The sequence below is a fragment of the Lynx canadensis genome, chromosome A2, assembly GCF_007474595.2.
Source record: "Lynx canadensis isolate LIC74 chromosome A2, mLynCan4.pri.v2, whole genome shotgun sequence".
Classification (NCBI taxonomy): Eukaryota; Metazoa; Chordata; class Mammalia; order Carnivora; family Felidae; genus Lynx; species Lynx canadensis.
This window is the reverse complement of record NC_044304.2, coordinates 53,824,269-53,842,363: the sequence shown is the minus strand read 5'-3', so window position 1 is coordinate 53,842,363 and position 18,095 is coordinate 53,824,269. Positions and strand designations below refer to the sequence as shown.

At 44.8% G+C, this 18,095-nt stretch overlaps 1 protein-coding gene across 5 annotated transcripts in view; it reads left to right on the top strand.

The window, feature by feature from the left end:
• TMEM40 (transmembrane protein 40) overlaps positions 1-9,854 on the top strand; it is a 37,892-nt gene extending 28,038 nt beyond the window's left edge. For 3 of the 5 annotated variants that reach the window (XM_030307444.1, XM_030307443.1, XM_030307442.1), the window contains 8 exons: positions 782-835; positions 3,291-3,326; positions 3,693-3,725; positions 4,126-4,173; positions 7,602-7,673; positions 7,762-7,836; positions 8,335-8,397; positions 9,236-9,854. In XM_030307444.1, coding sequence (XP_030163304.1) covers positions 782-835; positions 3,291-3,326; positions 3,693-3,725; positions 4,126-4,173; positions 7,602-7,673; positions 7,762-7,836; positions 8,335-8,397; positions 9,236-9,255 — 401 coding nt within the window. In that variant the 3' untranslated portion in view covers positions 9,256-9,854. The remainder of the gene's footprint in view (positions 1-781; positions 836-3,290; positions 3,327-3,692; positions 3,726-4,125; positions 4,174-7,601; positions 7,674-7,761; positions 7,837-8,334; positions 8,398-9,235) is intronic. The other 2 variants (XM_030307440.1, XM_030307441.1) reach the window with 2 other exon arrangements.
• The last annotated feature ends 8,241 nt before the right edge of the window (positions 9,855-18,095 follow it).

The window sequence follows — 18,095 nt, the reverse complement described above, 5'->3', positions numbered from 1 at the left end:
GGAAGCTAGAGTTGAGTTCTGGGCTCTATTTCTGAAGATAAAAGTGATTATGATTGCAGGTTTTGGTGACAGATCTGGGTTTGAACCCTGGAATTGCCACTTACTGGCCGTGTGACCTTCAGGGAATAATTTAACTTTGTGACCCTCAGTTCCCTTACCCATAAAATGGGGGAAGAAGAGATACTCATACCTTCTTCATTGGATTTCCATAAGGATCTAACAAAATATTTTTTTTTAAGTTTAAGTTTTTATTTTGAGAAACCACACAAGCAGGGAAGGGGCAGGGAGAGAACCCCAATCAGGCCCCACACCGTCAGCACAGAGCTCAAGGCAGGGCTGGATCTCATGAACTGTGAGATCATGACCTGAGTGGAAATCAAGAGTTGGATATTTAACTGACTGAGCCACTCAGTCACCCCAGGGTTCTAACAAAATGTTAAATATAAATATCTAAGTTCCGTGTTGGTACATAGTAAGTGCTCAATAAATGGCAACTCTGACTATTGATTTTGAAGGAGGCTCAGGTCCTCTCAGATCCTCAGGACCTCTCAGACCCAGGTCCACGAAGCTGACCACAGTCACCTCTGAGCGTGTGGGGGGAGTCAGACAGCATAAAGGGAAAGTACTTGTGAAGGCTGTCTTGCCTCTTAAAGACTGCCAGGCTCACCCCAGCACAAACAAGGCTTATGTTACTTTTTAAGACTTCAGATGTGTGGGAGATGGAAGCTGTCCTGGGATACTTTGACTGGGAAGAGCTGGCTAAAAGGATGTTTCCATTCAGGTGCTGTGCATGAGGAGCCTGACCTTTTGAAGGACGAGCTTCAGCTCTATGGAGGTAAGTCATTGTCCAGTGGCCTTGGAGAAAAGGGAACTACACAGAGACGTGAGCTCTCTGGACTTTGTGGGACAGAAACAAGATCACGAGGGTGTTTCAATGGGCTGAAAAGTGCTAGGAAAATATAGGAAATATGGCCAGATGAATGGTTAGAACATTGGCGGATGGGGATGGGGACAAGCATTTTCTACCATGGGGAGACTGCCCCGGATTCTCTTCTGAACTATAATCTTGACTTGCAGGGCGACCTAGATAAGTCGGCCAATCTTTCTGGGCCTGAGCTTTCCAACCAGCAAAATAGAACATGATTAGCACGCACTATCTTGGAATAGTGGGCTATGTACACATGCATGGGAAAATTAAGGATCTGATCTCTAAATACTTCATGGAATATTCATCTCGACATAGTGGTTATTACAGCAAGGAGTTGTAAACATGGCACTTTGCTTGATAGCACTTTGATGCAATGGGGGCAATTTGTAGGAATGAGCCAGTTTGCCAAAAAAGCCTAACAAATGTGTACTGCAGATACGAAAATGAAAACCTGTTTAACTTTGTTTAATCCAACATTTCTATAATCTACATAGTCTCCTAACACCTGATAATAAGGTGTTAGATAATAATTCTAAGAAAGGTAAACAGAATATTTTAATTTCTGCATCAAGATATTACCGGTGTCTTCCTCTGGGTGGTAGCATTGTGGGTAAATAGTTAATACTGTTTTATTTGCTTGCCTGAACTCATTCTTTCTTTCTTTCTTTCTTTCTTTCTTTCTTTCTTTCTTTCTTTCTTTCTTTCTTTCTTTCTTTCCTTCTTTGTTCTTTCCTTCCTTCCTTCCTTCCTTTCTTTCTTTCTCTCATTCTTTCTCTTTCACAAAGCCAAGTATTACTTGGTTTAGGAAAATGTTTTTAATTACTCAAGTACTGTGGGAATGGTTTCACTGGGTGTAAAATGAAAGAGAGAGAAACAGTTACATTTACATATATTTAAAAATGTTTTTTTCTCATCATAAAAGTAATTCATATTCACTGAAAGGTAGATATCACCACAGTTTGTGAATTTGTGAATTACTTTTTCTCCCCAAGACCTAGGAGATTCTAAGTAAATTACACTCCTAGAGTCTCATTAATTAATACTGTTCTCGGTGTGTTCTCCGTACCCTCAGTATTGACCCCTCAGGTCACCTGCAGATGATGTTTCCTATTTGCATATCAACATAAAGACCTATTTGCATAAAAACAGTTCAGCATGTTTATTGTTGTGTGCTGAGTGCCCTCTTCTGATGTTCGTGTCCTGATGCTGACCCAATGAAGAATGGGAAGTGTACAGGTGTGGTGACTACCTGTTGGAGGGGGGGTGGGGATGCTACAAGGGGTTCTCCCTGCCCTTGAGGGAAAGGATTTGACAGGCTGGGAGAGAGGTCCCCAGGAACTAGAATAAGCACCAAGAATCAGGATGAATGGGGTGGGTAGGCCACCCTAAACCAGATTAATTGGGGAGGCAGCAGCTCGGGACAAGTACAGAGGGCTCAAATCAGCCTCAGCCGCCCAGACAAGGAGTTCAACACTCAGCAGGGTGTGGGACCAGAGTTACCAATGTGCAGCCCAGCTTGGTTCCCATGAACTCAGGGCCTGGTGGGGCTGGGCCACATGGCTAGGTGTCGTCATCTACATCTGTGTAGTCATGAACAGGCAGAGGTTGCAAACTGATGCCCACATGTGTGCAGATGTGTTTTATCTGGCTCAAGGAGTGTTACTATTATTATTATTATTATTATTATTATTACATTTCATCAATTATACAACTCCTACTTTTTCACATTTAGGTATCTCTAAGGTCAGGATGCATCTGAAAATTGCTGGCAACTTACAATTAAAATTGGCAGTGGTTTTCCTTACATAGAAATATAGAAAATAATGTCATTTCTCACAAAGGATGTCTTTGATTCAGTGGAATACAAGAGGTGCCCACCTTTTCTATAATCAAGAAGTTAATGTAGGGGCACCTGGGTGGCTCAGCCGGTTGAGCGTCTGTCTCTTGGTTTCAGCTCATGTCATGATCTCATGGTTCGTGAGTTCGTTCCAGCCCTGCATCGGGCTCTGTGCTGACAGTGTGGAGCCTGCTTGGGATTCTCTCTCTTTGCACCTCCAGTGTGTGCTCTCTCTCTCTCTCTATTAAAATAAAAAAAAAAAAGTTGTTGTAAAACCTGGATTTCTGGCCTCTTGTGGGAAATTGGATGACCTGTAACACTGGATAGGCCTTTCTACAGTGGCTTTTGGTGGCTGGTGGGTAGTTGCCCCTCAAGATGGAATAGCCCTCCAGCCTGCTCCAGTCACCTCTCGGCCCACTCAGATCAAATGGAAAGTCTCTGAATGAGATCCATCTGCCCCACAGTATAACTGCTCCCCACCCAGAGGATAATGGATACGTGATCGCTGATTTTCCTTCTGTGTAGGTGTCCCCGGAGAGGTGGTGCCCTCTGGAGAATCAGGTGAGTGTCCAGTTAGGGGATACGGGTTGTCAGTGCTGATGATGAACAGGTCTGGGCGTTTTGTTTCCCCTGAGCGAGCCAGCTGCTATCAGGGTTCGTGGGTGTGAGTTGGGGACTCCAAAACCACTTGCGGACCCGGAGCTCTGACCTGGGCTCAGTCAGGCAGGGGCCCAGTGCAGATTAGAAAGGGGCTTTAGGCAAGAGGCAAGGGGATTTCAGTCAGGAATCAATAGATAGAAAGATCCCTTGGGGGCTGGAGAATTTGACTCGGGATTTTCAGAGGTGACCTACTTCCTCTGCTAGGGTGGAGGCACCTGTTAAAGGACCAAGCTAGCCTGGCATTAATGTTGAGTTTCTGATTTCCAGGACTCCGAAGGAGAGGCTCTGACCCAGCAAGTGGTAAATACACAAACTCCCAAGAGGAGAGGGGGAGGTGGCCTCCATTCCAGGGGGGGGGGGGGGGGTTAGGGCAGGACCAGACAGCCTGAGAGGGTGGGTCAGTCAAGCAGGGACTACATCACCAGCCAGAGTGTCACCTTGATTCTGGGAAGGGCTCTCCAAGCTCAGGAGAAAGGAAACAGAATGTAGACTCAGGTTGGGTAGAGAGGAAGGGGTCAGTGGGGCTCCCAAGGACAGACACACCCCACCTTCACAGCTTTGCCCTGATTGGCCCTGTGGTGAGTGCCCTCTGACCCAGGAAGAGGAACCCAGGAGAGCCGGTCTGAGTGAGGCAGAGAAGAGAAAACCCCCCCTGGCACCCCTCTTCAAAGTAAACACTCATCTCTCTCTTGTTCCTAAGGAGAAGTGGAAGCGTCTCAGTTAAGAAGACTGAATATAAAGAAAGATGGTAAGTGGGTGCCTGGGTGGCTCAGTCAGTTGGGCGTCTGAATCTTGATCTCGGCTTAGGTCATGATCTCATGGTTCGTGGGACTGAGCCCTGCGTTGTGCTTTGTGCTGACAGTACAGAGCTTGCTTGGAATTCTCTCTCTTCCTCTCTCTTTGCCCCTCCTCCGCCTCAAAAAAAATTAAAAAAAAAAAAAAAACATGGTAAGGAATTTCGTGTCCCAAAACTATTTCTACCTGTCTGTCTGGTCCAGATTTCTATGGTTAGAAAGTCCACTGGTGGCCTAGAAAAACAGCGATCACAGCCCACCTCTGTCATGTGTGGTGTTTGCAAACACCTCAGCTTAGAATCATGGCAAGAAGGTGGTATAATGACTCCCATTGTGCAGATGTGGAAGCTAAGACTCAAGGATGGCATGTGGGCTTTCAGCTAGCCAGTAGCACGACCTAGACTTGAACCGTGGTCCTGTGCTCTTGCTGCTATACACGGAGTCAAGGGGATGATAAATGCCCCCCAGGCCTCTGGTCATGATAGGGAACTAGAGGGGGCAAGGAAGCCCTGAGGTTAGATTAGCCTAGACTCTAGAGAAGGAGTGATAAGAACTGGAAGGAATTCCTTTGCTCTAAGCCTGGAATCTGTGAGGGCTTTAGGGAGAAGGATGAGAAAGGGATGTGAGACCAACGTGTTTGATTAAACAAATGGAAGTTGTCCTTGAAACATTTAGGGTTGTTGCAAAAGGCCACCTTTAGGGCGTAGGACACCTGGGTGTGAGCCCCTGACTCTGTCTCTGTCCAGCTAAAGGAACCAGGGCTTTAGAACTTTCCTGGGCTATGAAATGTGCCTCACGGGAATAACACTGAGATTCCCAAAGTGTGGGACAGGCATTATACCCGAAAGCAAGAAGGTGATTCCCTTTTCCGCTCTCCTCCCTAGAGCATGGTCTTAGTTTGGAACCCCTGTGTCTTTAATGCCACCCTGTCATTGTCATTGTCCTTCGGACACAGACAGCAGAGCCTCCTCTCATCACGGCCCCTTGACCGAGTCCAGGGCCCTATGTTCTCTCCCCAGTGCCTGGCAAAGCGCAGGGAGGCCTCACTCCAGAGCACACCTGAACACCTGCCCAAGGCCCAGACCCTAGTCTTGGCTCCTCTCCACATCTGTGTTAGCTAGGAGAACCCTCCAAGCCTGCAATTTCACTTCTGGGCATCGGGCCCACAGAAACACGTGCACAGATTCATGTGTAGTGATGTTTGTTCAGCACCAGTGGTAACAGCAAAAAACACTTCTAGGTTTATCAATGAGGGACCAGTTAACTAAATTGGGTTAAGTTTATACCATGGAACACTGTGCAGCCGTCAAAAAGAACAGGGCAGATCTATTATGTTCTAAGATGGAAAGATGGTCCTAATCTATCCATGAGATGAAGAAAGCAAATGATAGAGCAGCAGGTATACAAATTGGTCCTGCTTTTTAAAAAAAATCAAGTATAGTTAATACACGGTGTTGTATTAGTTTCAGATGTACAATATAATGATTCAACAATTCTATACATTTCTCATTGCTCATCACAATAAGTGTGCTCTCAATCTCCTTCACGTATTTTACTTATCCCCTGCCCCCCCCCCCCACCTGCCCTCTAGTAACCATCAGTTTGTCCTCTGTATTTAAGGGTCTGTTTTTTTGTTTGTCTCTCTTTTTTCTTTGTTTATATGTTTGTTTTGTTCCTTAAATTCCACATATGAGTGAAATCATATGGTATTTGTCTTTCTCTGACTGACTTATTTCACCTAGCATCATTCCCTCCAAGTCCATTCAGGTCCTTGGCTGAGTAACACGCATATCCACTCAACTCTCAATGGATACTTGGGCTGCTTCTATAATTTGGCTATTGTAGGCAATGCTGCTATAAACATCAGGGTGCATATATCTATTTGAATTAGTGTTTTCTTTTTCTTTGAGTAAATACCCAGTAGTGGAATTACTGGATTGTATGGTAATTCTATTTTTAATTTTTTTAAGAAACCCCGTATTGGTTTTCTACAGAGGCTGCACCAGTTTGCATTCCCACCAACAGTACACGAGGGTTCCTTTTTCTCCACATCTTTGCCAACACTTTTTATTTCTTGTCTCTTTTACTTTAGCTATTCTGACAGGTGTAAAGTGAAATCTCATTGTGGTTTCCATTTGCATTTCCCTGACGATTAGTGATATTGAGCATCCTTTCATGGTGTCTGTTGGCCATTTGGATGCTTTCTTCAGAAAAACGTCTGTTCATGTCTTCTATCCATTTTTTAATTGGATGATGATGATAATGATAATGACGATGATGATGATGAAGACTATTGTTGTCGGTGTTGAGTTGTGTGAGTCCTTTGTATATTTTGGATACCAACCCCTTATCAGATATGTCATTTGCAAATATCTTCTCCCATTCACTATGTTGCCTTTTTGTTTTGTTGATGGTTTCCTTCACTGTGCAGAAGTTTTTATTTTGGTATAACCTCATTTGTTTAATTTTGCCTTTGGGTCTCTTGCCTCAGGAGACCTATCTCTAAAGAAGCTGCTATGGCTGATGTCAAAGAAATTACTGTCTATGTTTTCTTCTGGGGATTTTATGGTTTCCTGTCTCACATTTAGGTCTTTAATCGATTTTGAATTTACTTTTGTGTATGATGTAAGAAAGTGATCCAGTTTTATTCCTTTGCTGTCCAGTTTCCCCAACACCATTTGTTAAAGAGACCGTCTTTTTTCCATTGCATATTCTTGCCTCCTTTGTTGAAGATTAATTGACCAGAAAAGCATGGCTTTATTTTTGGACTCTCTGTTCTGTTCCACTGATCTATGTGTCTATTTTTATGCTAATACCACACTGTTTTGATTACTACAGCTTTGTAGTATATCTTAAAATCTGGTATTGTGATACTTCCCTGGTTTGGTTTTTTAAAATATGTATATATATATGCCTGGAAAGGCTTTCACAATCACTGCTTGCTTTTAAGGAGGGGAATTTTATAAAATTTTGTAAAAAAATGCATTTTTTTACAATTGCATTTAATACTCATTTGACAAATACAGTATGGCAGCTCTATATGCCTGGCAGTGCTTTATTCTCTGAGCAAAATCCCTGCCCCAGCATCCTACTGAGGAGGACAGACAAAATAAATCTATTTTGTATTTATTCTTTGTTTTTTTTTTGAGAATAAGTGTGGAAATAAAAATATAACAAGTTGAGTGGTGTCAGTGTTAGAAAAATAATAAAATGAGATAAATCCTGGAAAGGAGGGGGATTTGGGGTGCTGTTTTAGTTGGGCTGGTCAGGAGCCGCATCTCTGACTAAAGTCACTTTGGAGCAGAGACAAGAATACTTTTAGTAACTATAAAAAAGAGAAAGAGAAAGAAGCAAATAGTAATATCCACCTCTGCCTTTACAGATGAGTTTTTCCATTTTGTCTTGCTCTGCTTTGCCATTGGGACCTTGCTGGTGTGTTATCACTATTATGCAGGTGAGGGCCATGGGAACAGGGACAGGGTGGGGGGATAGGAGGGACCAGACCTGCAGGCTGACCATTCTCTTCCTCGCTGCCCTTGCAGACTGGTTCATGTCCCTTGGGGTCGGCCTACTCACCTTCGCCTCCCTGGAGACCGTTGGCATCTACTTTGGGCTGGGTAAGTCCCCCCAGCCCCCAGAGACTCTTTAGGGTGGTGGCTGGACTGCCACGGACGCTCGCCAAGGGCCAGAAAGCCACAACCTAAACATTTTTTAAAGATTTCCTTATGCTCGTGTTTTCTTCCTGACCACTTTCAAGGTCAATGTGAGGCCATTGGCAAAACCTCATGGAAAAAATGGGCAGCTCCACAAAAATGCAACAAAAACAGTTTAAAGTGGCAAACAAACAGAATTAGCCAGATATGGAAAACAAGGCAGTTCGTGGAGTTGGGTACTGAATCCACCGAGTTTCCTGGCACTGTTATTGCTGTTTGAGGTCATTGTTTTTAATAATAATAACTCCGGTACTATTATCTAAGCTTAACCTGCTGCCTGAAATTCCACCATTAATCCTTGTTTGTGTGGGGTAGGCCTTTGTCCGAGGGTAGGTGAGGGCTGACCCTGCGTCCCTTGCTGGGGCACAAAGCTCACGTTCCTTTCTCTTTGTTTGTGAGCAGTGTACCGGATCCACAGCGTCCTACACGGCTTCATCCCCCTCCTTCAGAAGCTTAGGCTGATGGGTAATGTTTACATTCTTCATATGTTCACCTCCTTCCTCCGGATCAGGGTCTTTGGTTGCAAATAAGGCTTAGCATACAGGAAACAACAGCACAGGGCCTGGAGTCAGGGGCCGGGGTTCAAGTCCTGCCTCTGCCGATCTACCAGCTCTGGGGCCCAGGACTGACTTTTAGCCTCAGTTTCCTCCACCGGGCCGTGGGTGTAATAATACCCACTGTGCAAGTATGTTGTGCAAACTGTGGGAGGAATGGAAGCAAAACACCTGAAGGGTGGACTACAGTAGAAAAGTGAAGGGCATCTGGACATTTCTCCTTTCTCAGAGAACTTTACACTAAACCAAACACTATCTTCACCATGATGTTATTTGCCTACTGGGCGTACTTCAGTCATGTTGCACTTGACTGATGAGGAACCTGAGGCCCAGAGAGGTAGAGTGACTTGGCAAGATCACACAGCTAGTGTGGCTGGGCTGGGTTAAAGGAGATCCCCTTTCTTTCTTTCTTTCTTTCTTTCTTTCTTTCTTTCTTTCTTTCTTTCTCTTTTCTCTTCTCTTCTCTTCTCTTTTCTTTTCTTTTCTTTTCTTTTCTTTTCTTTTCTTTCTTCCTGACAAGCAGTTCTTTGCTTACCATCACATCTTAAAACTGAGAGACCAGGGGGCTGTGTGTCTCTGCACTGGGGATATCTGTCTCCTGTAACCCATTTAATTCCTGGAAACCTGTGCCTTCTAGGGTGACTGCATTACCCAACTGTGAGAGATATTTAGGCATCTGGGGGTGATAGTAGAAATGAGGCCTTGCTGCCTTCAGAATCCCAGGCTATCCTGCGGGCTTTGCTTTCCAGGGTTCAGGAAGACCGACTGAGGCCGAGGAAGGGCCGACAGCCAGGCTGAGCCCCACCATGATGGCCACTGCATCTCCCGAGTGCACAAGGACAGAGCCACGTTCTGGGAGACATGCGGGCGGGCTAGGCTAGAGCAATAAAGAGAGCTCTTTTCCTTCCATGTAGTCTGAACGTTGGCACCGGCCCAGGCCTAAGTATCATTCGGGCAGCACTGTCATGCAATCCAGCTGCCAGGATGACATGCAGAGGGAAGGTGCCAGGCCTATCTCCTCCAAGTTACCTGGATCAAGCAGGAGGATTCTAGGATGTGACTGTTCTCAGGAGACAGTAGGAGACCCCTGGGCCCTACAAGCTGTAATCTGTGTGGGCTCCAGATTTCTCTAGAGTCCCTAGGCCATCCAGGTGGGTTCTTCATCTTTTGAATCATCGAGGAAAGACAGACAGCCCACTGACATAAGGCAGAAAACCATCATGCCAGGCCCCCAGGTGAACCTGATACAGGTGAGATGTTGGGGACTAAAACCACAGCACCTTGTCTCAGCCCCATCACCTAGCACCAGCCCCACTGCCTTGGATTCCATCAAGATTCAAATAAACATTTTCTTCCCTGGACTAAAAAGAATCAGCTAAATGTTCCTTCAGGTTTCTTGAGCGTGAGAACACATTGGGAGTTTCCTTTGACCCCATCTAGTTGGGGAGGGCACCTTGTCTACTGGATAAGGTGTAAAAGGGAATAAATGTAAAGTCCCTTGATGGCACAAGTTCAGAAACAGGGTTTTACAAACATTCCTATCCAAAGATCTAGGGCTGTTAGGTACTCTCAGCCCAACAAATACCAAAGCAGTAAAATAGGAGCACACATACACAAAAATCTATTGCAAACTTGGGTTTCGTAAATGGAGGTACAGAGTCTAGATTGAAGGAGGTGGCAGCAGATCCTACTTTACACAGCTAGTCCACACCAACAGCATGTATTCAGATCTGGATTCGCATGTCAAGAGCAATAGTGACAAGCTAGAGGACACCCAGAAGAAACCAGAGTGAGAAAATAAAGAACGACCGAAGAAATGAGAACTCTTCAACTTGCAGAAGAGGAAAGTGGGACCTTCACTGAGCTCACAGACTCTTGGAGGATATTTTCTCAAGTGTTTTTGATGGTGCAGGTACAGTCACATATGTTATCTGGTTTAATTCTCATAGCAGCTTTGAGAGGTGTCAATCATCCTCATTTTGCAGATGGCGAGACAGAGACTCAAAGAGGTTTTGGGGCGCCTGGGTGGCGCAGTCGGTTAAGCGTCCGACTTCAGCCAGGTCACGATCTCGCGGTCTGTGAGTTCGAGCCCCGCGTCGGGCTCTGGGCTGATGGCTCGGAGCCTGGAGCCTGTTTCCGATTCTGTGTCTCCCTCTCTCTCTGCCCCTCCCCCGTTCATGCTCTGTCTCTCTCTGTCCCAAAAATAAATAAACGTTGAAAAAAAAAAAAATTAAAAAAAGAAAAAAAAAAGAGGTTTAGTAACTTGTTCGAGTTCCTACAGTAAGTGGCGGAGCCGTGATTTGAACCCAAACCTGTGTTCTCCTTACTCCGAGCTTCCTTACAAAGTGTGGCTAGTCTCGGCCCCCACCCCAGGCACAGCAGCCCTGAGGCTGCTGCAGTTTTTCCCAGTGTTTCCCAAACTTTGGGATTTCTCAAAGTTAGAGAATATTTTTTACGAAGTGACAGGAGGGGGGCGCCTGGCTGGCTCAGTCTGGGGAGTGTGGGACTCTTGACCTTAGGGTTGTGAGTTCTAGCCCTGTGTTGGGTGTAGAGATTACTTAGAAATAAAACCTTTAGGGGTGCCTGGGTGGATCAGTCGGTTAAGTGTGTGACTCTTAATTTCGGCTCAGGTCACGATCTCATGGTTCATGAATTTGAGCCCTGCATCCGGCTCTCTGCTGTCAGCACAGCCCATTTTGGATCCTCTGTCCTCTTCTCTCACTGCCTCTCCCCCACTTGCTGTCTCCCCCCCCCTCTCTCTCCCTATCTCTCTCTCTCTCTCCCTCTCTCTCTCTCAAAAATAAACATGAAAAACAATCTTTAAAAAAAAGAAAATCTGGGGCGCCTGGGTGGCTCCGTCGGTTAAGCGTCTGACCTCAGCTCAGGTCATGATCTCACAGTCTGTGAGTTCAAGCCCCGCGTTGGGCTCTGTGCTGACAGCTCAGAGCCGGGAGTCTGCTTCAGATTTTGTGTCTCCCTCTCTCTTTGACCCTCCCCTGCTCATGCTCTGTCTCTCTCTGTCTCAAAAATAAATAAAAACATTTAAAAAAAAAAAAAGGAAAATCTTAAAAAAACAATTAACTAAAATAAAAAGTGGGAAGAGGGCTGCCAACTCTCCCTTGATAACTGAGGATAATAAAAACAACAAAAAACATCAACTTTCAACATCATTTTGTGAAAGAAACAATAGTTTTACACCAAAAAAGCAGGGAAATTATCATCAGAAGCAAAATAAGGTTTTAAATGAATAAATGGTGCTTTATGAAAATGGTACTGTATGAAAATGCCCTTTTTCCTCAAATCACTGTGGTTTGGTAAAAAATCTTCTTTGGGAAACCATGAAACTAGAGAATTAAATTCCTGAGGACTTGTACATCCTTTTTTTTTCTACTCGTGTTCTAAGACACCTCTCTCAATGAAGCTTAAGGCATTATTTCAGAAGAATAGTGAACTACGGGTAGGGAATGTTCTTTTAAAAAATTTTTTTGTAATGTTTACTTATTTTCGAGAGAGAGACAGACAGACAGAGCATGAGCAGGGGACGGGCAGAGTGAGAGAAGGAGACACAGAATCCATAGCAGGCTCCAGGCTCCGAGCTGTCAGCACAGAGCCCGACGCGGGGCTCAAACTCAGGGGCTGAAGTTGGATGCTTAACCAACTGAGCCACGCAGGCACCCCTGGGAATGTTCTTGATAGTCACAACTGTGTTGTCTCTCGACATTCAGCTCTAAGCCTGACCCTGACATGGACACCCATGACATAGTCTTCCCCCTTTACTCCTCTTTTTCAAGGCTGTTTGGTTGTCCTGGATCCATGCAAGTTTTAGGAGCAGCTTGTCCAGTTCTGCAAAGAAGCCAGTAGGAATTCTAATAGGGTCGCAATTGCATCTGTAGATAAATTTTAAAAGCCTGGTGCTTCTTTTTTAGTCATTTATTACCTCTTTAACATTTATATTAGAAAAAAAACATTACCCCAAATCCCAGCACCCAAAATCAACCATGGTTGATGTTTGGGTGTGTTTCCCATGAGCCTTTAGTGCACGAGTAATTTATTTTTACTTTGGACCCTTTTCTCTTGCACTTATAATAAGGATTTTTCCATTATATAATAAAGATATTTCCATATGCATCTTTTCCAGCCACTGTGCTTTTCATGCTTTGCATGATAATCCCTCTGTATCTAGGTAATAATATCAATAGCTACCATCTGTTCAGCACTTCTTACCTGCTGAGTATGGAGCTATGTACTTCATGTATATCACATCATTTAATCTTCTTGGAAACCCCATGAGGTAGCGTCTCCATTTTATTATTTTTTTTTATTAAAAAATTTTTTTTAACATTTATTTTTGAGAGAGAGACAGAGTGGGAGTGGGAGAGGGGCAGAGAGAGAGGGAGACACAGAATCCAAAGCAGGCTCCAGGCTCTGAGCTGTCAGCACAGAGCCTGACACAGGGCTCGAACCCACGAACCACGAGATCATGACCTGAGCTGAAGTCAGATGCTTAACCAACTGAGCCACCAAGGCACCCCCAGGATTTCCATTTAAGAGATGAGGAGAATGAAAAATCGTTTGTGAGGTTTTGATTTCAGGCATTTGTGTACAACTTAACTTGCTTCTAAAGAGAGTCTGCAATGTACAAGTCAGGTATTTATCAAATGTACAAATAGGACACAACTTTTCGTGATAGAAATATGAACTTACTGACTTGAGGATGGTGTGGTTATAGCCTCATTTTATGAGGAGGTTGGGTCTTTGTGGCTGGCTCTGGCACTGCCTGGCTGTGATTTTAGTCAATACCTTCTCTGTCCCGGCCTCAGTGTCCTCAACTGTAAAATGGGGATCGCGGCAGTGCCCACCTCACGGTGTTGTGGCAAAGACTACATGAGATAATTGCATAAGATTTTTTTTTTTTAAAGAATCATCCATGGGGTGCTTGGCAGGCTCAGTTGGAAGATCATGTGACTCTTGATTTTGGGGTCATGAGTTTGAGCCCCACATTGGGTGTAGAGATTACTTAAATAAATAAAACTTTAAAAAAATCATCCATAAAGGATTTTTATTAGTTGCCTAGTTTTATGTCTCATATATTATAATAATTACTTTATTAAAACCCCATGATTTTTAAAAATCATAACGTTTTATTAAAACTCAACTCTCGGGTCACCAGAGTGGCTCAGTTGGTTAAGCATCTGGCTTCGGCTCAGGTCATGATCTCACAGTTCATGAGTTCGAGCCCCACATCAGGCTTGCTGCTGACAGCACAGAGTCTGCTTCAGATCCTCTGTCCCCCTCTCTTCCCCTCCCCTGCTCTTTCTCTGTTTCTCTCTCAAAACTAAAATAAACTTAAAAATGTGTTTTAATTAAAAAAAAAAAAAACTCTTGATCTTGGCTCAGGTCTTGATCTTACGGTTTGTGAGTTCAAGCCCATGTCAGGTTCCTTGCTGACAGAGCTGAGCCTGCTTGGGATTCTGTCTCTCCCCTCCTCTTGCTCTCTCTCAAAATAAATAAATAAACTTAAAAAAAAAAACAGCTTGTAATTGGAGGCTTTTTCAGGTTTATATTATTTTATTTGAAGGCAGTCCTTTGTTTGTTTTTGCTTTTGTTTTTATTATTCAAGTATAGTTGATGCATAAAGTCTTCTACACAGTCTCTGGCACAGAGTAGGTTCTCAATAAGAACATCTTATTGGAAAGTCGTTGATCAGAGCAGGGTCTACATCAGATCTCTTAAGTCAGGCAGGCCAAGTCAGCCAGATGTAGAAAAATGGGAAATTGGGGTGAGGCAACCAGGAAAGCTGATACCTGACCAAAGGGGTCAGCTGCTGTCCAGCTTCACCCAGGCAGGAACAGCAGCTAAGTGGTACCAGCCAGAGCCAGTCAGGAAAATGGAACCACACCAGGTGTTTCAATAGAGAGATCTAATATAGGGGATATGTTAAACAGGCACAGGTGGATTGAAAAGGCAAAAGGGGCCACTGAGGTATCACAGAGCCTAAGAGAGAGAAATAGGTAATGCCTAGGGCTGGAGAACAAAAGAAACAGGTTTGAGATTTACAACCGAGAAGCTCAGGAGAGGGCCCCACAGAGCTGTGTCCCAGACCTCTAAGGAAGGGGCACTGCCTGGTAGGGCTGGTGTCCCTCAGGAGGCCTGACGAGTCTGGTTCAGGACCAGTGATGTCTGACCTCCAATCTCTGAACAGAAGCCAGATGTTTTTTGTTGGCAACTAATTTTTTTAAATTTCAAATTCTACTGTGGAAAATGGCTCCTCAAAAAAATTAAAAGTAGGGGCGCCTGGGTGGCTCAGTCGGTTGGGCATCCAACTTCAGCTCAGGTCATAATCTCATGGTTCATGAGTTCAAGCCCCGCATTGGGCTCTGTGCTGACAGCTCAGAGCCTGGAGCCCGCTTCGGATTCTGTGTCTCCCTCTCTCTCTGTTCTTCCCCCGCTCACAGTCTGTCTCTCTCTCTCTTAAAAATAAATAAAGATTAAAAAAATAATAAAAAATAAATGTCAGTATTTCTTTAAAAAAATTAAAAGTAGAATTACCATGCAATCCAGCAATCCACTTCTGGGCACACACCTCAAAGGATTGAAAGCAGGGATTCAAAGAGATATTTGCGCGTTCTGTTCATAGCATTATTCACAATTCTAAAAGGTAGAAGCAACCCAAGTGTCCATCAGTGGATGAATGAATGAACAAAATGTGGTCTCTCCATAAATGGAATATTCTTCAGCCTTAAAAAGGAAGGAAATTCTGACACGTGCTACGACATGGATGAACCTGGAGGGCATTACGCTAAGTGAAATAAACCAATCATAAAAGGACAAATATTGTATGATTCCACTTATATGAGGTCCCTAGAGTAGTCAGATTTATAGGGACAGAAAGTAGAAAGGCCAGAGTCAGGGGCTGGCTGGGCGGGGGGAGTTGGGAATGGAAAGTTCATGTTTGATGGGTACAGTGTCACTTGGGAATGACGAAAAAGTTCTGGAATGGTTGGTGGTGATGTTTGCACAACAATGCAAAAAGTACTTGATGTCACTGAATGTGTACACTTAAAAATGGTTAAGATGTAAATTTTATGTTACATGTATTTTACCACAATTTTTTTAAATTCAAATTATTTGTGGCCAAACAAAGCTGGATCTGGCCTACAGGCCATCTGCGTTGGGGGGGCTCTCCATAGTGTTAAGCTGGAGGTGCACACGGAGTGGGACCAGAGCAAGAACAAGGATACAATCATTTCTGCTCTGCTTTCCAATTTGTCCCCACAGTGCAGTTGGGGACATGAGTTCAGTTCTAGTTCTGCTGCTGGTAATCTTGGCCTCTCTGGCCCCAGGTGTCAAAGGAGGGGCTCAGGTGGGTCATGCCCTGGGAGAAAGCCCCCCCACTCTCTGGATCTCAGGGCGGGGGCTCTGTCTGCCCTAGCGTGTTGCCCTGCCCCAGGGACCCCAGCCCCCAGCACAGCTTTTGGACCTTCTCATTGCCCCTCTGCTCAGCTAGAGCTCAAGGCCAGGGCCAGCCCAGGGTCTGATTACACCTCAGGCGTCAAGCAGTTTCCCAGTGCAATGTGTGGTCTAAAAATAAAGCACTAAACCCTAAGCCCAGGAAGGCAGGATTGCAAGCGGAGGAGGGAGGGAGAAAGCACTTGGATCAGGGTGGAATTCGATCTATGTCGCCCTGGATTCTGTGCGGTGCATTTCTGTTGTAACCACTGGAGAGAACATGGAGTTATGAGGATATTTTGAGGCCATTACAAGCCAGCTTGCTCTGGGAAGATAGGAGAGAAGCCAGAGAGGACTGTGGTAGTTGTTTGTCCCTTTCTTCTGACACAACCACAGGAATCCTTCGTCTACTCCAGAGGACGTGGGCCTGAACCAGAGATAGAGCCAGGGATGCTGCTGACTGAACCTGGGAAGCTGGGGAAAGGACTTGACACTGAGCTAGGCTTTGATGGGAGAGATGTAGGGAAGGGCCTTCCAGGCAGAGGGCAGAGTGTGGGCAAGGGCATAGGGGAATTAAAGAGGGTACATGTCTCCGAAGAAACAAGTAGTCGGTCCAGTGTGCTTGAGGCATATAGACTGCGCATAAGAGTGAGGATTAGCGGGGCAACAGAGCACATAAGGTAAATTGTCCCTTTTCTCCCAGCAGGACTTTGAGAGCCAGGATAAGGATTTAGCCCAAGGACACTGAGAAGCCATGGAAGGTTTGAGCTGAGGAATGGCACAGTGAGATTGCATTTTAGAAAGATCACTCTGGCACCACTGTGTGGGTTGTGGAGTTCAAGAAAGTGAGCTTCACAGGGCCCCTGGGTGACTCAGTCGGTTAAGCATCTGACTTTTGATTTCGGCTTGGGGCATGATCTCACAGTTTGTGGGTGTGAGCCTGATGGAGGGTTCTGTACTGACTGTGTGGAGCCTGCTTGGGATTCTCTCTCTCACTCTCTCTCTCTGCCCCTTCCCCACCCACGCCGTGTGTGTGTGTGTGTGTGTGTGTATGTGTGTGTCTTAAAATAAATAAATAAACTTATTTAGAAGAAAGAAAGAAAGAAAGAAAGAAAGAAAGAAAAAATGAGCCTCATAGACCTTGAACTCCAAGGATTGTAACTGACAAGGGCTGTTCTGCTCCTTGTTTGCATCAAGGCCATGCTTCCCATGGAATGCTCCCAGCCAATGACAACACAAGGGGAATACTAAGGCAGGCCCATTCCTGGGAGACACAGGACTGCCTGACATCTGCCAGACCTTCCTTAGACAACCTGCCATACTAGACCCTTCCATCCAACCTTCCTTCCCTGTCTTCTTCACCTGGGCTAAATGGACATCACAGCCTGACAGCTCTCCCAGCCTTCCACTCCCCCTTTTCTCTTGCACAGATGCTTCACCTAATAAAATCCTTCCATAGTTTATCCCATCCTGGCACTAGTATCCCAGAGGGCCCAGACTAACGGGGTGAAACTAGAAGCAAGGGATACCGGTGGCCACAGGAACAGAGACAAAGGGTAAATTTGAAGACATCTTAAAGGTCTAAACCACAGAATGTCTTCAAGTGTGTGCACCCACCCTTAGCCCCCTGGGTTTTCCTCAGGGTTCAGGCTCTTGACACCGAGCATGAGAACTGTCTATGTCCATCTTTGTCTCCCCCACTAGACTCTGAGTTTGTCCAATAAATAAATGAATGAGTGAATGAATGAATGAATGAATGAATGAAGTGAAGGAAAAAGGAGAATCTGGGATGATCCTGGTGCTCTAGTTTGGGCCACTTGGTAGATGGTTATAGTTAATTTTTGCAACTTGCTCCCCTGGTGTCTTTTGCCACTACAGTTTCCTCTGAAGAATAAACCTACACCCTTTTGTGCATCAAAGGACACTAACAAGAGAGTGGAAAGACAACCCACTGAATGAGAGAAAGTCTTTACAAATCACATATCCAATATACCCAGAATATATAAAGAACGCCTGCAATTCAACAACAGCAAAAGCCCAATTCAACAATGGAGGGGGAAAATGCAAAGGAATTAAATAGACATTTCTCCGAAGAAGATGTGTACAAATGGCCAGTGTGCCCGTGAAAAGGTGCTCAATATCTTTAGTCATTATGGAGTT